Source organism: Penaeus japonicus, unplaced genomic scaffold (assembly GCF_977035675.1).
Source record: "Penaeus japonicus unplaced genomic scaffold, GWHDUDI00000001_assembly GWHDUDI00000029, whole genome shotgun sequence".
Classification (NCBI taxonomy): Eukaryota; Metazoa; Arthropoda; class Malacostraca; order Decapoda; family Penaeidae; genus Penaeus; species Penaeus japonicus.
In genome coordinates this window covers 4,987,830-4,990,329 of record NW_028234431.1, presented here as the reverse complement: position 1 = coordinate 4,990,329, position 2,500 = coordinate 4,987,830, and the positions used below count along the sequence as shown (strand labels likewise).

Genomic DNA, 2,500 nt, shown 5'->3' with positions numbered 1-2,500 from the left:
ATAGATTGTATATATAATATATATATATAGGATATAGTTATATATATATATAATATATTAATAATTCATTTCCCCTCATGATATCTTGGCAATGATGTTTTTGAGCAAAAGAATATGCTACAGAAAGATTATGTACTTACAACATGGGTAGAAGTTGTATTTCTCAAAAAAAGAAAAGAAAGAAAAAAAAAAAAGGTTTTCAAATATTTTACTTATATGTCTGAATTTAACTCATGATATTGTCGTAATGTTATTCCACATAGTACAACATCATACATAAGTAAAGAGTATGAACTCTGGACTCAGAGTTAGAAGCATTATAACATTGATAAAGCTTGCACCGTACCTCACAAAGTCAATTCAATATCATCTTTCATTCAAAACACGCATTACAGAAAATACAAAAAAATCACACACGCAATCAAAAACACGGCAAGTCAGGCTCATATTCTGTCCAGTAGGCTGCATGTGTCACATCACAGTACCCGGCGTCTCTACCCAGGCAATATTACTTAGGCCCAGAGTAGGGGGGTTGCCAGCTCTTGCTGGGTCCTTTGGCATTGGGTTAATAATAATCATAATAGTAATAGATATTAACTCTCTCCCAAAAAGGAGCAAAGTAAACAGGTGAGGTCATGTATGTTTGTAATTGACTCCTCAGTGACTAAACACTTGTGAAACCATGTAACGAAAAAAAAAAAAAAAAAAATCAATAACAATAATAAAATAATGATGCAGTGCACAATGGCTTATGCCGAATCTTCAATGAGGTGAACACTTATCACTGCTTAATTGTAAGTCATGAAAGGAAATACAATACAAATGCTCTGATATGCACAGAAGTTCTCTTTAAATGACATCACCTACCGTAAGGAAAGGGTGGTCTACCCTTTGCAACACCCGGTTTTCTGTCAGAGTGTGAGCAACTTCATCACGCTTAATTATTACATCCTTACGAAGGATCTTGATAGCATAAAAGTGATTACTACTCTGTTGGATGAAATAAGAAGAGAAAAAAGTGGATTAGTGAAAAATGTCTAAACAAAGTATTCTTATTGCCAAAAGTACACTTATTAATTAAACATTTCCAAAAATATCTATATTCTTCTTGGTCTCTAATCCTTTTCTAAACATTACTAATGTAACAGAACTTCACATAACAAATGTTACTAACCTTCTCTCGGCACAAGATTACTTTCCCAAATGTGCCTTTCCCAAGTACCTTTAAGAATTCAAAGTTATCCAGTGTCTGAAAAAGAAATTCATCATTTTAAAGTAGGCCAAAATCTCAATATACAATTTAAAAAAGGGAGAAAAACTAAATCATATCATGGTATATACATTGTGATAATAACTTAAACATCCATAAATTCTACCAATAAGTACCACAAACTTTCTGGTAAACACACAAATGAGAGAAAATTTTATCTTGAAACATTACATGAGTACTGATAGAAAAGTCAGCAACACATTCACCAAAACAAATATCATCCAATTATATTCTGCAAGCCATTCAGGATTTTATCAATCATCCCAAAATTTAAGAGCCAAAAGAGTCAAGTTTATGCGTTCGAAAACCCTGGCATTACGACCATACAAAGCCGGAATAGCCCCAGCATGAATGGGTTAAAAACTAAAAACATTTATAAATAACTGAAATCTTTCCAAAGAAATAAAGTAAAGAATAAAGAAAGAAAGAAAGAAAAAACATAATAAAACGACTACTTGGTAGACAATCCCAACACTCACAATTTTTCTTTTCTTCTTTGAGCTTCTCGCCCCAAGCCCATCATCATCTTCCTGTGAATAATTGAGTTTTATGTCAACACAATCTGCAGGCTGGATTTGGACATTCTGGCCAGACGTCGCATCCACCTCTGCTATCCGCTCTGCCACTTGCTTGATTGCTTCCATCCATGCTTCTCTGTAGGGTGAGGAAAGGAATTGTGACAACTATGAGAAAAGTCTCGAGTATTGAAACAATAAGTGCTCATTTGTTTGCCTTGGTGAAAAAAATTACTTTTTTAAAGTGTAATGCTCGGTTTTACATACTCAAATGCAGTGTGTTTCTAATCATCTGAATCTAATTCAGTTCCCTTACAAATATAGAGATGCAAAAATATTAAGCTTTAATGTAAAAATATCACAGGATCATTCATTTCTAGCTGTCAATTTGGAATCATCATTTTACATAAAAACAGTCAATAAATTTCCAAAGTAGTTTGTGTATTATTGATGTTAATTTCTAAGTCTGAAATTTCTAGGTGGACTAGATGGAGCTGGCTAATTTTTGCACTAAACATGCATCTTCAATAATATAAAACAATCACACCTTTCTCTGAAAGTAATGGTAAAAATTGCATCTTTGTGAAATTAAAGTACAAACTGAACTAATAAAAAGGCCTTTTTTCTAACTTCATACAAGTCTCTATATATCACTTTATTCTTTTTGAGAGAGTAAGCCGTTTACCAATAAATTTCTTAAAAATATATATTTAAA

At 32.5% G+C, this 2,500-nt stretch overlaps 1 protein-coding gene across 1 annotated transcript in view; it reads right to left on the bottom strand.

Annotated features, from left to right (window-relative positions):
- Positions 1 to 2,500, bottom strand: part of Akt (AKT serine/threonine protein kinase) — a 45,887-nt gene that overhangs the window by 27,403 nt on the left and 15,984 nt on the right. The window contains exons 5-7 of the mRNA XM_086554355.1: positions 1,750 to 1,924; positions 1,175 to 1,249; positions 852 to 990 (exon numbers count right to left, since the gene is read on the bottom strand). Of these exons, the coding sequence (XP_086410481.1) occupies positions 852 to 990; positions 1,175 to 1,249; positions 1,750 to 1,924 (389 nt within the window). The remainder of the gene's footprint in view (positions 1 to 851; positions 991 to 1,174; positions 1,250 to 1,749; positions 1,925 to 2,500) is intronic.